The sequence below is a fragment of the Hyperoodon ampullatus genome, assembly GCF_949752795.1.
Source record: "Hyperoodon ampullatus genome assembly, chromosome: 1".
NCBI lineage: Eukaryota > Metazoa > Chordata > Mammalia > Artiodactyla > Ziphiidae > Hyperoodon > Hyperoodon ampullatus.
The window spans coordinates 188,226,766-188,247,371 of record NC_136914.1 but is presented as its reverse complement, the minus strand read 5'-3'; the positions used below and the strand labels follow the sequence as shown (position 1 = coordinate 188,247,371).

Below are 20,606 nucleotides of genomic sequence, written 5' to 3'. Positions count from 1 at the left end.
ATAAACTAATGCCAATGTTTAAATTGCCCTTATGTTTATTTCACTTTAATTTATTAATATACAAAGCCAATTCACACATACATTTTAGAATCAAATGTCATGCAAATTTACAACATGTATTGATAATTACATCAAGAGCAAACATGTCTCTCCAGTCTACCAGCCTAAAGTATTTGCATGCTACTAGGTCACTGTCAATTTATGGTATTACAATATTTGTTTAAACACTTTAATTAATAAAAGAATTTCTATATTTGTATACATACAAACATACATAGAGCGTGCACACGAGAGGGGTGTATAATATTGTTTATCAATCTGTAATATCTGTGTCACAACATACACTGTATCAAGGGAGATGTCTGTGATAATGTTTATATAATGTTAATAGTGCCCTGAATCTAAATTCTTAGAAGCAATATGTCAATTGAAAATATAAGTAGTATAATCAAATATATGGCAGTATAGTATTTAATTATGGGAAAATTTCTCAAAACAAAGAACTGTCTGATCTTCTAAAAAGCAAATACAGTGCAAATGAATTGGTATAATAATTACAATATTAAATAAAAATTAAATTTTCATTTGGGTTTATTGTTCTACTTCAGTTTAAAAGATCTGTAACATACTGATAATATTTAATAATATATTATTATGTGAACTTTAGACAAAGTTTCAAAAACTCTAAACTGAGGAAATATGTTAATATAATTAACATATTTCATTATACGTATACATATGTTTATATACAAATATATGTATGTAGAATGTTTTACTGTGCTACCACATAACTAATTAAGTAAAATTTAAACTAGTTTCTAATTTAAACTAAAATTAGTAATCTAAATAGCTTTCTTATGATAAATGTTGAAAGGCATATTTAACTAAAACTTTTTTTTATGCAAACACAAGACGCTTTTTTTTTTTAAACGATAGCATTTTGTTTAAGGATTCTAAGGGTTTTTTTAATAAATGTATTTATTTATTGATCTTTGGCTGCGTTGGGTCTTTGTTGCTGCACGTGGGCTTTCTCTAGGCACGTGGACTTCAGTAGTTGTGGCACACAGACTTAGTTGCTCCACGACATGTGGGATCTTCCCAGACCAGGGCTCGAACCCGTGTCCCCTGCATTGGCAGGTGGATGTTTAACTACTGCGCCACCAGGGAAGTCCCAAAATGCTTTTTTTTACATCACAAACTAAGGGTACAAATAAACAACTGGCTCATTAACTAATTTATTACCAAACCAAGTTATTTTTGGTTGATTCCCCTAAATTTTAACTTACAACATCACTTATCCAGTTACCTATATGTACATTTTCAATTAGTTTTAACCAGAAATTGCTTTATAAAAAAAATAAGTGTAGAGGCTTTACTGAAATAGTCTTATAACTAAAACAAGTATTTGCTTATGGCTGATTTAACTTTTATATTTTTACACTAAAATTATTACATCAGCCATCTTCTCAATTACCTATTTGTGTGAATGAGCCAAGCTAAAATTACCATTTGATGAGAGTTTCTGGCCTTGTGTGCTAGAGCAGCTCACTCTCAAGAAAAAAATGGGTTGGGTTTTTAGTGAGGTTTGCCTTCTAAGAAGCATTGTAAAGAGGGAGTGGTTAGGAACTCAGCCTGCCGCTGGCCCATAGATGTAGATTCTAATTAAATTTCCACCACTGGCTTCCTGTGTCTCTGTGGAAATTTCTCAGCCTCTCAGAGTTTTAGGGAACTCTTCTGTACAATGGGGAAAGTAATCATATCTACCTCAAAGGTCTCTGTGAGAAGTTAATTAGATGGCACCCATTAACTGCACAAAACCCAACAAATAAAATGTGTGCCACAAATATTAGCTATTTGTTGTGGTGGTTGTAGAAACTCCTCACATTTCATGATTGTAAACCCTACTTAGCCTTTTGTTGAAACAAATGCTTTTTATTTACCTTGCAGCATAAGAAGCTGCACTCCAGGTACTTGCCAATATTTTTTCAAAAGCCTGGCTAAAAGAATCAACAGGCACTGCAGATGGCTGGAGAGATATGCAGCACAGTACAGGCTTTTCTAATATTGTAAACTTATTTCCTCTGTTAATACAGACTGGTAGAGACTCTACCCAGACCATATCCTCAGCAATGTTCCAGTTTCCATAGAACATTCTGTTCATGACATTAGGAGATATCCTCTCCATGATGTCCCACAGGATAAAAACATTTTCCTCCAATCTGGCATTTCACTCAGAAATAGTTCTGCCTTTCCACCAGAAGTGGTTTGGTTTTTTGAATCTTTTGACTGATTCTTTTTCTTCTTCTGTTTGTTTCCTTGCTTTTTTTACTTTGGCCTTAAAATGATGAAAACCAAGTTTTTGTTTCCTACCTTCCAGTGACTCTGCAGGACGTTGTAGCATCTTTGTTACTAGTCTCACTTTGACTCCTTCTGTAATGTCTTTCTATTCTGTTTGCCATATTTTTCTGACTCATGTTAAACGTATTTTACCTTGTTTCATTGTACGAATCATTACAAGCTGCCTTAAATTCTCCTTGAATCATGTCAAACATTAAAAATAAAATTAAACGTAGCCTCCATTACAACTTAGACATAAGTGAAAGTATCTAAAATACCATTTGTATTACTGCTGATACAAACGGAATTTTCTTATATAAACATGTGGTTGAATTTATTTCTCAAGTTAAAAAAACAGCAGCACAGAAAGGTAAATTGTGAAGTTGGAGAAAGTTAGGAGAAGTATAAATATGATTAAGAGAATAGAGGCACTGGCCATTGCTGATCAGGTATCTGAATTGAGTGGCTGCACAAGAAAATGCTATTTTTACCTTGTACCATGGATTGGGACTAATTATAAAAGATAATAAGCCATTCTATTTGACAAAACTTCTGGACCATAAAACATAAAAGAATATGAAAGAAAGAAGCATTTTGAAAGGAATAAACTCCCATATAAAAATCCATATAAAAATATTAAGGAGATATTTTACTTTCTTTTTTGTACTAAGTCTTTGAAATCTGGTGTGTATTTTACACTTACAGCACCTCTCATTTGGACCTGTCACTTTTCAAGCACTTAATAGCCACATGGAACTAGTGGCTACTATATTGGACAGTTATAAGGATTTTCTATCTTACGCAGAGTAAAATGTTAAATCCTTCAAGTGGCCTATGAGATCCTATATAACTCATTCCCTACCTTGACATCTATATCTTGATATGACCAGTATGACCCTTAATCTTGATTTTCATATCTGTGGTGTCCTCTTTCTGGGATAACTCCCTCCACCCCTAACCCTCCCCACATCACCACAGACCCATGACTTTCTCCCTCATTTCTCTCAGGTTTCTGCTCAGCTTTCACCTTATTAGAAAGGTTTTCCTCAATCATCCTATATGAAATAGTACTTCTCTTCCACATTTTTATTTTTTTTATTTTTTTTATTTTTTATTTTTTTGCTTTATAACAAATTTAATCAGTTATACATATACATATGTTCCCATATCCCCTCCCTTTTGCGTCTCCCTCCCACCCTCCCTATCCCACCCCTCCAGGCGGTCACAAAGCACCGAGCTGATCTCCCTGTGCTATGCGGCTGCTTCCCACTAGCTATCTACCTTACGTTTGGTAGTGTATATATGTCCATGCCGCTCTTTCACTTTGTCACAGCTTACCCTTCCCCCTCCCCATATCCTCAAGTCCATTCTCTAGTAGGTCTGTGTCTTTATTCCTGTCTTACCCCTATGTTCTTCATGACATTTTTTTTTTCTTAAATTCCATATATATGTGTCAGCATACAGTATTTGTCTTTCTCTTTCTGACTTACTTCACTCTGTATGACAGGCTCTAGGTCCATCCACCTCATTACAAATAGCTCAGTTTCATTTCTTTTTATGGCTGAGTAATATTCCATTGTATATATGTGCCACATCTTCTTTATCCATTATATTGTTACTTTTAGTTGTCTTTATCATAGTTATCACTACTTAACATCACATTATAAATTAATTTATTATTCTTATATTATTTGCTGTTTTCCCCCAACAGAATGTAAGTATCATGGGAACAGGGACTTTGCTTTAGTTCACTGTTAAATCTACAGTGCTTACAACCAGGAACTACCCTTTTTTTTTTTTTTTGCAGTACGCGGGCCTCTTACTGCCGTGGCCTCTCCCGTTGCGGAGCACAGGCTCCGGAAGCGCAGGCTCAGCGGCCATGACTCACGGGCCCAGCTGCTCCGTGGCATGTGGGATCTTACAAACCCGAGTCCCTTGCATCGGCAGGCAGACTCTCAACCACTACGCCACCAGGGAAGCCCTACCCTTTTTTTAATGACTAAATTGCCAGCTTCAAGATATGGATATTAGGAATCAAAAAGTTTAATTTCCTGGCCCAAGACCTCCTAGTCACTGGTGGGCCAGGGCTTGAGCCTAGGTCCTCTGAATTCAAAAGGAACAGCCTTTCTAGGAAAAAAATATATATCACTTGGGAATTTCACACAAGATTCTCCCCAATGTGTTTTCCTATAGGAGTTTGAATATAATAGATATGCATTGTAGCTTTTTCTCTCTACAAAGTATAATGCTCTAAATTAGGAGTTGCTAACTTAGAGCCCTGAGGCTAAATCCAGCCTACTACCTCTTTTTGGAAATAGTTTTATTTGCAAAAGGATTTTGCTATATAAATTACTAATTATTGTTAACATTTAAATATTATAATAAAAAGAATTAATTTAATGAAATAACAAAATTTAAATAACATTATTAAAAATAAAAATATTATTTTTAAATTTATACTTACTAAACTATTAATATATCCCTTTATAGAAAGTGCCCTGAGCTCCTCAACTCTAAAGGGTAGGTAAAAATGATCAAAGATAATGTGTTTGATTTACCTTTCAACTTCACCTTTCCCCTCAACACCAAGTCTTTATTATGCAGATTTAAGACAATGTCAGTGCTGGCACTTATTTTTTACTGTTTCACAGGTTTTCTTCCCAAGAGACTTTATAATTCTTATCCCAGAAATACACATTTTGGCTAGATTTCTAAAGTATGTTTGGAACCTTAATTCCAGGAGCTATAAATTAATTACACATTTCATATGCTATGCAAATATCCTAGGAAATAGACTCTTCCAAACCAAAGCAATAACTACATCAATAAAGTCCTGATTTCACTGAACTTTCATATTGTATTTAGAAAGTAAGAGAAGCATTTGATCAACTCCAAGATCTAAGTTATCAATTCTGATTCATACTGTAACAATATTTCTAAACTCTTTTATTTATATTTTTGAAAATGCCATTTCCATAGATTCTTAAGGATTTAAATTTTAGAATCCCAAAACTCTTTTATTTATCTGGGCTTCATGGTGAAGTGGAAAGAGAAAGGAAGAAGACACAAAATGCAAACATTTCTTAGCTTCTTTAGACATTACTGCCAATCATTTGTAGGTTATAATAAGATCTCCTTAACCTTATTCTCACAGCTATTTCTACTCAATCTCAAGAATTTGTAAGAGAAAAACAAGGCTCACAAAGAGATACATGCTAAGGTCAACCTAAAATACTTCAAAACATACACATGTGAGGCCACTTGTAAGGGTCATACCTTTGCATTATGGGGGAATTTGCTGAATACATTAATATAATTAAAAAGAGATGTGTTTCATTACAAAGGGTCACTGGTTAATTCTATAAGCATTAAAAAACAAAGTAATAAAAATTTTGTTCAGTAGAGCCATTTCAGACAGTTCCAAGGGAGTGGGAAGTAATTATTAGCATTCCTATAGAAGCTAACATTTACTCTTTGAGCATTCTGTTTTCCAGGCACTGTGCTCTTAGCTATCAGAGGATATTGACCCCTTCTGAAAAACTTTCCCCATTGTGAAATGGATATATTAGGTCATTAAATTTTTCTTTGATCAACTCTCCCAATTTGTACTGATTTTTTTCTTATCAGAAAAACTTTGGATTATGATCTGGCCTCATATATGGGTCTACCTAAGGGAAAAAATAAAAGTAATGATCATATGCAGTTCAAGTTTCCCCCTTCTTAAGATAGGGTAAGTCTCATAGGAAATACAGAACATGGCTTTGATGATGATGTGATTTGTCATCTAAGAATGTCTACAGGAAATGAATGTGTTCGTTAGTCTGGTCACTGGAACAATAAATTCCTATATTTTTTTAACATCTTTATTGGAGTTTAATTGCTTTACAATGGTGTGTTACTTTCTGTTTTATAACAAAGTGAATCAGTTATACTTATACGTATATCCCCATATCTCCTCCTTCTTGCATCTCCCTCCCATCCTCCCTATCCCATTCCTATTTTTTTTTTTTTTTTTGCGGTACGCGGGCCTCTCACTGTTGTGGCCACTCCCGTTGCAGAGCACAGGCTCCGGACGCGCAGGCTCAGCGGCCATGGCTCACGGGCCCAGCCGCTCCGCGGCATGTGGGATCTTCCCAGACCGGGGCACGAACCCGTATCCCCTGCATCGGCAGGCGGACTCTCAACCACTGCGCCACCAGGGAAGCCCCCCCATTCCTATTTTTAATTAATAAACTGGTACTCTGCTGTCTACCTTGGCTATATGTGTGTTTTCATTATGCACTCCCCATCCCCTCCCCACCACCCCAATACACTGAGAGTGAGCGTTTTGGGCTTCATGGTGCTGCTGGATTAGATCTAACAGTCTTTATCTCTACTTCCATCTTCCATCTACTAAAGTAGCTTTCAAAAAGGAATCATAATGACTACATACTATATGATTCCAAGGGTATTATGTTCTGGAAAAGCTAAAACTATGGAGATAGTAAAAAGATCACTGATTTCTGGGGGTTAGTGGGGAAGGGAGTTTTGAATAGGTGGAGCATGGAGGATTTTTCAGAACAGTGAATCTATTCTGTATGATACTACAGTGATAGATACATGTCTTTATACATTAGTCCAAACCACAATGTACAACACCAAGAGTGAACCCTATGCAAATTATGGATTTGGGATGATTATGACATGTCGAACTAGGTTTGTTGATTATAACAAATGCACTACTCTGGTGTAACATGTGGATAGTGAGGGAAGCTATAGGTGTGGGGGAAAGAAGTATATGGGTATTCTCTGTATCTTCTACTCTATTTTCCTATGAACATAAAAGTGCTCTGAAAAATAAAGCCTCTTTTTTTAAAAAGGGATCCAAAGTTGTGCTTAAGAATCTCTAAATTAACACAGATTGAAAAAAAAAAAACTATAAAAGGGAATCTGGCATGTGCCTGCTGTGCTTACTGCACTAGTAAATTTATGTTTAATTCTATCAAAAGCAACACAAGATTGACATCCTTATTCCAGTTTTCAAGATGAGAAAATGTGGTCCTAAGTGTTAAATATCTTTCTCAGAGGTCACACAGCTATAATAGGATTCAAACTTGTTTATTTGAATCCATAATCTGAGCTCCATTACTAAACTATGCTCTTTTAATAGAACATGCAAAAACTCTGGCATCTCTCTGCCTTACCCTACTGACTTTGGATCACTAACCTCATTTGTATAGGATATCTATTATTCATTGAATGTTCACAATTTCCATTGTCCTAGATGGCTTATATTATTTAGTTCTCACAATGGTTCTATGACAGGAGTTTTATTTGGTCAACAAGTGGTGAAAATGAGTCTGGTGAAGATTAAATTATTTGCCCAAGCTCATGTTTCAAAACCAATATTATATGAAGTCAAAGCTCCTTTCACAGTGATATATTTCTCTCAAGACTTGAAAGATGCCTGATTTTTCTTTCATATCTTCATATCCATGTAAGAGGAATAAATCATATAATTGCTATGAAATTATACTTTTACATTGCCATTTTTTCCAGTTTTTATAAATTTTGTCTCAGTATGAAAAGGGCATCATGATTTTGCTTGTATAACATTTTCATTCAGTAAAATGCATCAAATGCTTACTATATAACTGGAATTATGGTAGTGAAAAGTAGATTTCCTATCCTTATGAAGCTTATATTAAATTGATATAAATATAAACATTAGATAATGCTTTGAACAAAATCAGAACAAAGGGTTAGAGGTTGAGAAGAGTGTCATCTATTTTGGATAGGGCAATCAGAAAAGCCTGCCTCAATAGATGACATTAAAGCAGCTAAGAGACAGGCATAATTCTAACTTTTTTCAGGAGTAATCAGCTATTATTTTAATAAAGGTTAAGCACGTATAAACCACTTTTGCAGAAGTAAACAAGGCACTGTGTGATTGCTATTCTACACTTAAATGTTGATAATCACCTCTTTCATAGGACATTTTATGTGACACCCATAGGTTAAATTTTGTGAAACATTAACAAGTAATGGTTGCAAAGCACATATGCTTTTATTACAGGAGTCTCTCATGCCTTAATCAGTGCCTATTGTATTTTATTTCACACATAATTACTAAAAGGTTAGCTGTATGACTATCTGAAGCTTCTTCTGGCAACTTGGAAGTGTAAGATATTTTGCTCAAAAGAGACAAATTGGCAGTAATTGACATCTGTCAACCTGAACTGAATAGAAGACAAGGAATAACTAACAAATACAACTATAAAATTATTAAATGACAGCAAGCTAGGTTAGGGTAGTTAAGAATGAAATAGTAATAATCCTTGATAACATTTAGAATAGTAGAGAACTGTGAATTCATAATCACTATTTGTCTGAGTCAACAATAACATATTCAGCCATGTACAGTGTACACTGTTCAAAAGGCAGAGGGGAATGACATACATTTTAGAATAAGTTAAATATATGTTGTTTAAAATTAGCAATCTTAGTTTTTAAAAGAATAAGCTTTAGCCATCTAGATACATCACTTTGAGAAATAGCATTCCCCAGACTAGCTGGATTACTGAGATAATGAACTTTTTCAAGAATCTGGGGCCACAAAATCAAGACATATACTCAAATAATTAAGTTATGATTTATCTGTTATATGCAGCATTTTGAGTTTATGTTGACCCATCAGTCAAAGTATTCTGAATAATAAGATCTTCTCACATCTAATTTTCATTCCTATTTGAACGTACTCTTAGAATCTTCACATATTCCAAATGAAGCTACCTATTTCAATAAAAGAGTGAGCTAAATTGTTTTTAAGGTATTATAAAATATATGTTTAGTCTGAACATTGTAATTATTAAAATGACTTAATTCAATAAAAACTATAGCCATATGAAAATAAACATATAAGTAAAGAAAAACCATTACTCTGTAAGATCTTCTATTTTTTTTTCCACTAGAGTAGGGGGTACATTAGAAACAATGACTTGCATATCCAGCTGATTGACCACAGAGACCTGAAAGAAGAAAAAACAGAATTCATTTGGCTTTTACTCATTAGCATTTCTATAATCAAAAATTAACATTTTTCCTTCCCTACTATGCATAGTGGTTTCCCATTTATAAATTTAGGAATAAATGGTATTTCTAGCTACACAATCTCTACTAGGTATGTTGGAGAAGGTTGAGAATGACAGACTAGTTGTTTACTTAGAAGTTATAGAACCCTAAGTGACTTCGACTGTTGTTGGTTTTGCGTTTGTTTTCTTGGCTTTTACAAAAGTATAAACGAAGGTGGTTTTGTATGTTTTTTTAATTGGGTTATTTAAGAACACTCAGAAAAATGGAAAACCCAGCTTTTAGGTTAAGCCAGGTGTCTATCTTATTATCACCTGTGAGCAAATCGCTAACATTGGCAGTTCCAATCCTGTATCCCTAACTCATTACAGGCATCTGGGATCAAATGTTTAAATTTCCCTTAAACATGTACATGAATCTTGATTGTGTCTCCACACACATAAAAAAAATCTAAGTTCATTAGAATAAGGGATTATCACAGTTTTTCTGTAAGTTTGTCTTTTTATCTTTTTATATTGGTCCTGAATAAAAAAACAGACAGAAATTACATATAAGGTTTTTTGTTATTTTTTGTTTTGTTTTCTGTTTTAGTTTTTAGTAGTAAAAATACATGGTAAAAATCTCTAGAAAAATATATATGAGATTTGTGAAAATGTGTTTCCTTTCTTCCTTTGCTCTCTTTCTTCTTTCTTTTCTTCCTTCCTTCCTTATCTTTTTTTCCCTTCCTTTCAACATTGGACGAGGAAAGGTAAAAAAAAAAAAAAAATCTGGTCAAAAGCAAACAGCCTGGAACAAATAGTAATCATGGACTGTTTTCTCAACAAGAGTAGACTTCTCAACTTCCTCTGGAGTTTAATGGAACCATATGATGGAGTTTTGACCAATGGAAAGTTAGTGGAAAGGAAGAAATAAATATTCTTAAATCTGCCTCATGAGTGAACCTCCCCTTTCTTTCCCAATCTCTATCTGAATAAAGAGGCCATAGAGAAGGGCACAGAAACATTTGCAAGAGAGCTGTCAAGAACACCACCCAACCATATATGCTCTCATTGTTGTGTCATGTGAAAGAAAAATAAAACTTGTTAGTTTAAACCACTGAAATTTTAGAGTTTTCTGTTACACAATCAGCCTACCAAGACAAACACCCAGGGATTTATTACACACAGCTGTTAGATTTTCACTAATTGTAGAACAATGAAAAACTAGAATGTTAGTTATATTTGGTGCAAGGAAATGGTAAAATTTCCCCCTGTATACATAAGTTCTGAGTTTTGGAAGTAGATTTACAAGTAAACTGTTGGAATGCAATCAATTCAAGTGCTAGGGACTCTATTTGGAAGCAAAATTTGGCCTTACAGATATAAGTAACTCTTTCATTTGCCTTTAAAGGACTGTCAGTACTTTCTCTTTATTCAGAAGGATAAATCACTTCAAAAGGAATTTTTAATTTGTTAAACAAAATTAATTAAGATTTAAGGTCCTCTGGAATATATACATATTAAGCCTACAATTTATCAAAAATATTTTCTGAACTTAATTATTTTGAAAACATGCTTTTGTACTCTTAAAATAAAACAATAATATATTTCTAATTCTAATAAGATACAAAGCTCAGACTGCATTTAACTACAAAAGTAGTTTTCTTAGATTTACCTATAAATAGTTAATTTAAAATTTAAAATCTCCTTAAAGTATTGACATATTTTTCATGTGGAAGGTACATAGTTTAACTATGAAAATGAAGACAATAAGCTATTATAGCTTAAATTTTGATCTTTCAAAAATATTATATGTCCCTGAGTCATTGGTTTCTTATACTATCTATAGCAAAGATATTTATATGTTTAAGATTACTAGACTTTATTTATGTTACTTTTCTAGTATAGCCTTTATGCAAATACTTTCAGAAATACACATCAGTTTATTACACTAAACACTTAGAAAATTCTACTTTAAAGTTGCTTCACTTAATTCTTTATGCCTTAATTACTAATGAAAGTTTTTCCAAAAAATTATTTTTATCATTTTTGGGATTGATCTTTGTAATGGATTAAAAGTACTAGGTATTGTCAAAAGGAGAAAAGAAAAGTAACATTTTGTGAAGCACATAATTCCAAAAACAGAGGTTATCAATTTACATATTTATTACTTCTAAATCCTTTTAATTCTTTCTCATAAACCTCTTATAACTCCCTTTTTTTCTATTCATTATCATACAGTTTAGATAGGCAGTCCAATGGAAATATAATGTGAGACACAAAAACATGCCAGGTACATAATTTTCAATTTTCTGGTAATCACAATAGAAAGATAAAAACTGGTGAAGTTAATTCAATAATACATTTAACTCAATATACTCAATATATTATCATTCCAACATGTAATCAATCTAAAACAACTTATTAAGGAGATTTTTTTTTTTTTTTTTTTGCGGTACGCGGGCCTCTCACTGTTGTGGCCTCTCCCATTGCGGAGCACAGGCTCGGGACGCGCAGGCTCAGCAGCCATAGCTCACGGGCCCAGCCGCTCCGCGGCATGTGGGATCCTCCCGGACCGGGGCACGAACCCGTGTCCCCTGCATCAGCCGGCGGACTCTCAACCACTGCGCCACCAGGGAAGCCCCTTAAGGAGACGTTTTACATTTTTTTTTCATGTTAAGTCTTTGAAGTCCAGTGTGCATTTTACATAGTACATCTAAATGCAACCTAGCCACATTTCAAGTGCTTGGAAGCCACAGAGCTAACATATTATACAGTGAATAGAGACCCACACAATTTATTGCTTGGACTGGTCACTATCTCTCCTAACTGTCTCTGGTGTCATCTCACTTTTCTTGAAAAGAAGAGGTATCTTAATTTTTTTAAGATAATTTTGTATATTTTCTTCAATACTCCACCAAAACTCAAGTGGAAGTTTCTTCAAGGTGAGTTTTAATGTGAAATCTAAAACCATGTTCAGTTACACTAAAATACATTTATCTATCTTGCACTTTGAATGGATTTTTTATCTTTGAATTTTTTTTTAACATCTTACATTGGTCATTTGGAAAATATTGGTTCACTGAATATTGCAGATTTTTCAAATGTTGACACATTTCATTACACAATATAAAAAAAAATCAAATTGTTTAATATGACCACTGATCTCATCAGAAAAGTCTTTGAGTAATGGGAAGCTGTCAAGTTCACAGTAGTGAATACATGCTTCCCAATATTCTAATTTGTGCTTGAAGGCTTGAATGTCATCATTAACAACAAATACTGTCAGTTGTTTTCCTTGAATTGACAGTCTCACCTTATTCATTTTTGTGTAAATGCCTATCAAATATTCAAGTCTGAATAACTGTATTTTATCTCTAAGTTATTTTTTCAAATAAAAAGCTATTCCTTGACAAAAGCAGCTAATTCAACTTGCATAGAGCTTTTCTCTCAGACAACCATGATACTTCCATACACACCAGAAGTGCTTTATACCTACTTCCTATTTCATTACAGAAAATATTGAAAAAGTATTTAGTCAAGAGTAGACATTGGTTAAAATTCATGTTTTACTGCGTTAGTAAGGGCATTCTTAGTAGAAACAGGCTTCCTTTTTTCTGTTTATGTATGGCTATGAAGCATACAATGGCAGCAGCAGGGCAAATGCAACATGGTAAAAAGACAAATCATGTCCTAGTATCCTTATTAAAAGAGTTTTGATCTCATGGGCCCTGAAATGATTTGGGGTACACTCAGGTTTTCATGGACCACACTTTGAGAACTGCTAACCTGTATTGTAAGAGAGGGGCCATTCATTCACTGAACTCATTTAGTACTCACTCAGTAACAGGAATTATTCTAGGTGCTTGAGATAACATCAGGGATTTAAATAAATAAATAAATAAATAAATAAATAACATGTTCTGAGGAAAAAACATGAATATGATAAGTCTTTTGAAAAAAGAAAGCAATAAAGCGATGTAAAATGACACAGTATGTTGCAATATTAACTAGGATGGTGAGAGTAGGCTTCACTGTGAAATAAATTCTTGCAAATATTTAGAAGAGATAAGAGAGCCAGTTCTGAACACATTTGGGGAAAAAGCATTCTAGGTAAAGCCATTACAAAATCTCTAAAGTGAGAGCATTTCTGGCTATTTGAGGAACAGCAAATTGGCCAATATTATTGGGTTTGAAGGAGTTAGAGGGAGAAGAGTTGAAAACGGATCATTGGAGGCCAGATTACCAAGGGTCTCATAGTCTTCTATAATGATCTAAGAATTTCTCTGAAAGAATTGGGGTGATATTAGAAAGTACTGAGCAGAGAAATAACAGAACCTGAATTACATTTTAAGATATCTCTTTACTTGCTATAGTAAAACCAGACTTTAACAGGGCAAGAGTGGAAGCATGAGAGCAAGTTAGTGAGTTTGCACAATGATACAGGTGAGTTATGATGATTGTTCAACCAAATTGTAACAGAAGTTTTGGAAAATGTGCAGATAACACACATATGTAGCATATGTATGTTATAGTACATATATATACACAACATTATTTACTGAGGAAGTAAATGTGTGGTTGAGTAGAGAAAGGAATTAAGAAATTTTTAGCCTAAGGAATTCAAAGTCCATTTGGTCATCAAGCGAAACTGGGAAGATTATAGATGGGAGAGATGTGATGAGGAAGAGGAGTTCAGCTTAGGAAACATAAATAGATCTTTAGTAGATATTCAAGTATAACACTTCATGTACACTTGGATATATGAATTTGCTGTTCAGGAATGAGCTTTGGGGTGAAGATATAAATTTGACATTTTCTAATATATAGACGATATTTTAAAGTTGTTGGACTGAATGAGTTTACTGAGTCAGTGAGTGCAGACAGAAAAGAGAATTAACATCCAAGCTCTAAGGAACATTGACTAAAAGGTCAGGAGCATAAAATGAACCAGCAAAAGAGGTTGAGAAGGAATGAACAGTGAGGGAAGAGAAAAATAAAAGCATAGTGGCCTGAAAGCCTAGGAAAGGTAATAATCAATCAAGTGTTGCTGATGGCTCAAATAAGATGAAGACTGAAATTACCAGTGCATTTAATAAGTGAAAGCCATTGATGATGTAAACATAAGCAATTTTGGGTGAGTGTTGGGAGAGGAATTTTGATTCAAGAGGGTTTAAGAGAGATTAGATGGTGAGAAATCAGAGTTGGCACTAACAATGAATTTTTCTGGAAAGAGGAACATAGAAATGGAGTGGTAGCTGGAACGAGATGTAGGTCAAGAGGGTTTTTTTTAATAATTTTTGAAGCTAGGAAAAATAGCACAGTTATGGGAATAATCAAATAAAGAGGGGCTATTGTTACTGATAATGTATAAAAGAAGTAGGAGAGTTGCTGAAACAGTGTCCTAGCGCTGGTGAGCAGAATTGGATCTGTTGCACATGTGGAGGTAATGGCTCCAGATAAATGCATAGAGAATTGGGCTTCCCTGGTGATGCAGTGGTTAAAAATCCACCTGCCAGTGCAGGGGACAAGGGTTCGAGCTCTGGTCCGGGAAGATCCCACATGCCACAGAGCAACTAAGCCTGTGCGCCACAGCTACTAAGCCTGCGCGCTCTAGAGCTTGCGAGACACAACTACTGAGCCTGCGTGCCACAACTACTGAAACCCACGTGCCTAGAGCCCATGCTCTGCAATAAAAGAAGCACCACAATGAGAACCCTGCGCACCACAGTGAAGAGTAGCCCCCGCTCGCCACAACTAGAGAAAGCCCGCGCGCAGCAACGAAGACCCAATGCAGCCAAAAAAAAAAAAAAAAAGCATAGAGAATTCATCTAAACAAACAGGAAATAAGGCATAGAATATTGGTGAAAATACTGGTAAGTAGGCGGATTTAGTGGCAGGAGTTGTAGAAGTATCTTTCTAAATGCTTTAACTTTATCTTTCAGTGAAATAGGATGCCAGTTAATTAGGCAATGGTGAGGATGAGGAAGCGTTGGAGGATTGTGAGAGAGAAGCTCTTCTAGGAGAGAAGGAACATGAATGGACCAGGAAATACAATGTGGTTACTGGACAACGTAAGAGCTCACTTGGGGGCTTTCATCCTCAATTTAAAGTAAGACTAACTATATAATTGTACATGTTTTTTGCAGGCATCCGGCGTGGATATAGGTCTGGAGAAAGGAGAAAGCTGGAATTAACTAGAGTTATGTTTTTTCCAAGTGAGTGTGATGTAGGGAAAGAGGGCAAGGAAGTTGCATTTTTATGTGATTGAGTGCTTATAATAATTAATAATGAACTATAAATCTGGCAAGCAGGAAAGAGAAAACATGAGGGGTAGAGGGAAAATGAAAACATAGTAGGCTAAACAGGAAATAGATTGAAGGTCTTGGTGGAGATAGAAGAGTGCTGGAGTTAGGTGAACACACCTAGTATGATGGTCAAAGAATGGGAGGTTTGAAACGGAGGTTACAGAGGGGGTGCCGTGAGTGGTAATGGAAAAAATAACTCAGGTTTTAAGTGGTTGAAGCAGGATGGAGAGTAAAGCCATTGGAGGAAGGGCATTCAAGAGATTGTGAGTTCAGGATATTGGAAGAATCATCTCTGCATATAATGAAATTGTTCAAACTTAGGACAGGAGGATTGTTGGAGAAAGTAACAGTAACTCAGGAGGGGAACTCATTGAGATATATTGGGGATTGACCCAAGGCTTGGGAGATCCCAGCAATAAAGTGAGGCAGCGAGTGACAGTCAGATGATGAAAATCAAGGCTGATTCCTAGGAAGGAGGGTCTAGAAGCAGTGATGTTGTACACTGAGGATCCTACTCTGCCAGTGGATAGTACGAAGTCTGTGACAAAGAAAAACAGAGAAGAATACAAACAAAAGCTACTGCTTGAGAAGGCAGCAGTAGAAGTAGCAGCCTCAGGGGAGAACCAGATTTGCATTAAGTAAGAAAGTTTTATCTAAATTAAAAATCATATCTTCACTCATCTTTACTAAAAATTTTTCAATGATTTCCCGTTATTTTAAGAAAAAGTTCTAATATTTTTAATATGGGCTACATCTTTTATTGATATATGGACCACCTACTTCCATCTCCAGCCCTGTCTCTCATTCACTTTCTCTCCCTCCCTCTCCCAAGCTGAGTAAATATCTATCAGTCATTCAGAACTGTCATGATTTCCCTTCCTTCTTGGTTCTGGCACATGTTGTTCCCTCTGCTTAAATCTTATTTCTCTACGTCTCCCTTCTCTTGATTGAAAGGATTTCTGATTTTATAATAAATATCATTTTGCTAGGAAGGGTTCCTCATATACATAGTGTGGTTAATAAATATATCACATTATATTTACTTTGAATTTTATCTTTCTAAATATATTCTGGATAATTTTAAACATATACTTTTAAATTTCCTCACAATAGTTTAGAGTCCAAATGAGAAATCTATACACTTCACATTGAATATGTACATATTACATATATAACCTATAGTTATGTTTTGTTTATGTTATTATAATATTTTAATTATATAATATTTTAATTATATAGTGTAGTATCCTTATTACATTGCCTTAAAGACCACAACGTGCGTATCTTAAATAACAGGAAGAGAAATGACATTATTTTATATAAGGTTTACAGATCTTATTTTGATCAGAAAATCTATGCCAACCTTAATATCTTCTATGTAAAAAGCGTTTTGGCTTAGATTGGCCTTTGTTTATTCTATTGCAGCTTTACTGTTATAAATGAGAGTGTTCTGGTCTTCATTTCCACCACAGTTATGGTGATTGGTCTTCATCATTATCTAAGAAAAATATTTGGTTGAGTCTGCATCTATTTGATGGTTAATATTGTCCTGATAACTAGATTAGGAGAACAGTGAAAACTGAAGATTTAAGTAAGGTATAAACAGCAAAAGAAAAATTATACTTGATTCTGTCTTTATGTGATAAGTATTTCCAATAGTAATGATAATTATAACTTTTACTAATTTCATCAGAAAAAAGTCTAAATAATCCACACTTCCAAAGTTGGTAGCAATTCCATAGGATAAATGCTTTGGTGTTGAATATTTTGAATAAGTGCCAATATCAGACTGCCTTTGATAATGACCCACCACTGACCTTGTGTACAGCCTAAGAAAAAGTCAGAGTAGAACAGTGATATTATTGACTGAAGCCAAATATAACTCTGTCAAGGATCACCAATGTCATCAGTGGGGATTTTGGTAAAACAAGGAAGTCACCTCTGCTGGAACATGAATTTGCTCTAATACATTTCCTTTTGTTTTCTTAATTACAAAAGGCCTAAAAGTAAACAGTAATAAAAATTTCATACATTTTAATTTCTACAGCACAACTCTGTGAAGCATTTTAAAATTTTAAGTAGCTCCAGCCAACTTTATATTAAAATTGAGATCTGTAGACCAAACAGAAAACCAGTGCTTAAGACACTGCTGTCACAGTAATGTTTAAAAACGATATGGTACATTTCCAAAATGTCAGAAAAAATAAACCCCCATAAAGTTGTATTTTTTAATATTCTAAACTATACCTATTAACAACCTGGATGGAAATTAATCACATTCATGTTTTGGAAAACATATTTCAAACATTTAAAAGTTCTAGGAATTAAAACACTGACCCCTGGTTAGTACTTGCACGTGCCCACTTATCTGAAGTTTTATCTACTCACAAGAACATCTGCTTTGCCACTTAGGCCCTTCCCATAGTCGTCAGTTGCAATGACTTGAAACTTGAAGTAAGACCTCCTCATATTATGGAAGAGCATAGCCGTTTTGATAAGCCCTGTGTATGTTTCCACCACGAATCCTTCTTTTCCCTCTTTAATTGGTGGTATGATGAGTCTGTATGCCATGGCACTATAATTGCCGGTATCTTTATCAGTAGCCTAGGAGGGAAAAAACACAGGTTACAAATAAGCAGGAAAAAAATAACCTTTATTAAAGGGCTTATTTATGTTTGTAAGACTTTGTATTTCTTGTGTAATAATAACACAATAAAGCCCTCCTAAGTTTATATTTTTCTAGATACTGTTATATAGATTTATAGACTTTGTGTACACAGGGTTGAATGGCTATTACGAGAAGGATAATGACTATTAAACTGTGAATACAAGGGACAAAGACACTAACTTAGTCCAGTTGATGAACCAAGTGTTTTGATTGGCATGTTTGATGGGTTCAGCTCTGGGCTGAGATCCAAAATGGTTTAAGGATGAAACTGTTTACCTAAACATTGTCTTGTGTAATAGGCATAGCATGTGATTGTGCTTTTGATCTAACCTACTTCCTAAAGGGAAAAGAATAATGTATTAAAATATCTCAAATGACAACAGGACAGTGTTCAGATCTTTAAACAATAAATCTAGATATATATAAAGAGATCCTAATTAGTGCCATATCAAAATTAGAGAGGGTTAGAATAGCAGTCCAGCTTCCTTTTTCATCAGCTTGTATCCTGATTAACCAATTTTTTTCCTGGTTGTAGGTACTTATGTTCTACATGTTGAGGTTTCTTCACATTTAGAATTTTAAAAGAAATAGTTGCTTAGAATACTTTTTTAAAAATAAAGCTGTGAGCATAATAATATTAGCCTGGCTCTATGGTTTCTACTTCAGGGGAATTTTTCAGAATGTCAATTTGAGAATTACGTCACAGTGAAATATTTGAAAGTGGAATGGTGGATAAGATAGTTTTAGTGAATTTATACAAGGCTATGTAACTTTATTCATGATACTAGATAGGTAACATTTATATTTTAATTATAATTACTATTTTTATTATCTGGTTATTCTTATTTTATTAATATTATTGTTAAATATCAGATATCAAGCATTTATGATTTACCAGTACAATGCTAATAATTCTACAAAAATAATCTTGTTTAACAAAATTAAAACTCTCTGAGGAATATATTATTCTAGTTACATAAATTAGTGCTGTCCAATAGAATTTTCTGCAATGATGGAAATGCTCTACATGTCTTCTAGCCAATGCAGTAGTCACTAGCCACATATGACCATTGAACACTTGAAATGAGGCTAATGTGACCAAGGAAGTGAAATGTGAATTTTTTATTAAATGTAAATAGCCAAAGACTACAAAGTAAGTGGTAAAGTTGGGCTACAAATAATGACAATAATAGTAAATAATAGCAAATGTGTGTTGAGATTCAGCATAAGTTTGAATCTCTAGCTTTAAATTCTATATATGGGCTTAACCATTTAAAATATTTCAGGATAAATTTATCTGTTAGACAAGGTAACTTAAAGTAAAAAAATCCAGATATTTTGCTTCAGGATAAAGTATTTCTTGAAATTCATAAGTTAAAATTCTCAGCTTTAGAGTAGGACAATCTCGAGCTACCAGCTCATCTCTTTAAATGCTCCATATGTTTTACATAATGGCAGAGCTTAGTTTTTGCATTAGAGGAATAGTAATTAGATTCCACATAGGTCACATTATCACTAAAGAGAAAAGAAAGAAAGAAAAATAGTTATCAAAGTGTTTATTTTTAAGCTTTGAATCCAGGTTTTTATTCATTTAATAAAGTATAAAGTAAGAAATAAAAAGCACATTCCCAACTAAAATTAAAATCAGTTTGAATTAAGTAATCAAAGACATTTCTTTCATATACTGTGAGCAAATTTAAGACATGCTGAATCAGTCAAAGATTAGGTTGAATATTATCCTTTCACTTATGATTAACATAGGTATTTCCCCTGAAATAAACATTTTACCATTAATGCAAACTTTACTGAGGTATAAGAAACTGGCACAAAAAAATGTACAAATCATAAATACACAGCTCAATAAAAATCTGCAAAATATACACATCCAATGGACCAGCACCTGCATCAAGAAATCAAACATTACCACCATCCCAGAATGTCCATCATGTCCTTCCAGCCATACCCCGTTCGCCAGAGAAACCACTATCCTGATTTCTAACACCATTGATTAGTTATGCTTATTTTTAAACTTTATATTGATGGAATCATAATACATGGTCTGTTTCTTGTCTGACTTCTTCTACTCAATTTTGTGTTGTAAGATTCTAAACCTCAATATTTTAAAATAAACCCTGTAACACAACATAATCACATTTAGAAAAGAAAAGGCAGTTACAGTAACATCATCATGATTGCTTGGTATATTAAGCTTCTTTGCACAGTTGTTACTGATTAACTTCCATTTCA

At 34.1% G+C, this 20,606-nt stretch overlaps 1 protein-coding gene across 7 annotated transcripts in view; it reads right to left on the bottom strand.

The window, feature by feature from the left end:
- Positions 1-20,606, bottom strand: part of PCDH15 (protocadherin related 15) — a gene marked incomplete at both ends in the record, with an annotated part of 736,996 nt that overhangs the window by 42,491 nt on the left and 673,899 nt on the right. For all 7 annotated transcript variants that reach the window (XM_079712493.1, XM_079712490.1, XM_079712491.1 and 4 more), the window contains 2 exons: positions 9,256-9,344; positions 18,080-18,295. In XM_079712493.1, the coding sequence (XP_079568619.1) occupies positions 9,256-9,344; positions 18,080-18,295 (305 nt within the window). The remainder of the gene's footprint in view (positions 1-9,255; positions 9,345-18,079; positions 18,296-20,606) is intronic.